The sequence below is a fragment of the Camelina sativa genome, unplaced genomic scaffold (genome assembly GCF_000633955.1).
Source record: "Camelina sativa cultivar DH55 unplaced genomic scaffold, Cs unpScaffold12970, whole genome shotgun sequence".
Lineage (NCBI taxonomy): Eukaryota > Viridiplantae > Streptophyta > Magnoliopsida > Brassicales > Brassicaceae > Camelina > Camelina sativa.
In genome coordinates this window covers 1-347 of record NW_010934007.1, presented here as the reverse complement: position 1 = coordinate 347, position 347 = coordinate 1, and the positions used below count along the sequence as shown (strand labels likewise).

At 41.2% G+C, this 347-nt stretch overlaps 1 protein-coding gene across 1 annotated transcript; it reads left to right on the top strand.

The window, feature by feature from the left end:
- Positions 1 to 7: 7 nt before the first annotated feature.
- Positions 8 to 341, top strand: LOC109132020 (probable splicing factor 3A subunit 1; the record flags this gene model as incomplete). Its single annotated transcript, XM_019243172.1, has 1 exon — positions 8 to 341. A coding segment is annotated over one exon (267 nt), but the record flags the coding sequence as incomplete, so codon positions are not given.
- Between the last annotated feature and the right edge of the window lie 6 nt (positions 342 to 347).

Genomic DNA, 347 nt, shown 5'->3' with positions numbered 1-347 from the left:
TATATGTTTTCAGGGTTCGGCTACTATCAGGGTTTCTGTGCCAAAAAGGGATGATGAGTCCAAAGTCATTGAGATCTCAGTGCAGTCGTTATCCGAAAACGTGGGGAGTTTGAAGGTGAAAATAGCTGGGGAGATAGATATTCCTGCAAACAAACAGAAGTTAAGTGGAAAAGCTGGGTTCTTAAAAGACAACATGTCGCTTGCACATTACAATGTCGGAGCAGGAGAACTCCTAACATTGTCTGCGAGGGATCGTGGTGGGAGAAAGAGATAGAGACCGTTTGGTTGATACAGGGAAATGCTTTTTAATCTCTTAATTCTTGTTCTTTAATAGATGTTTTCTATTG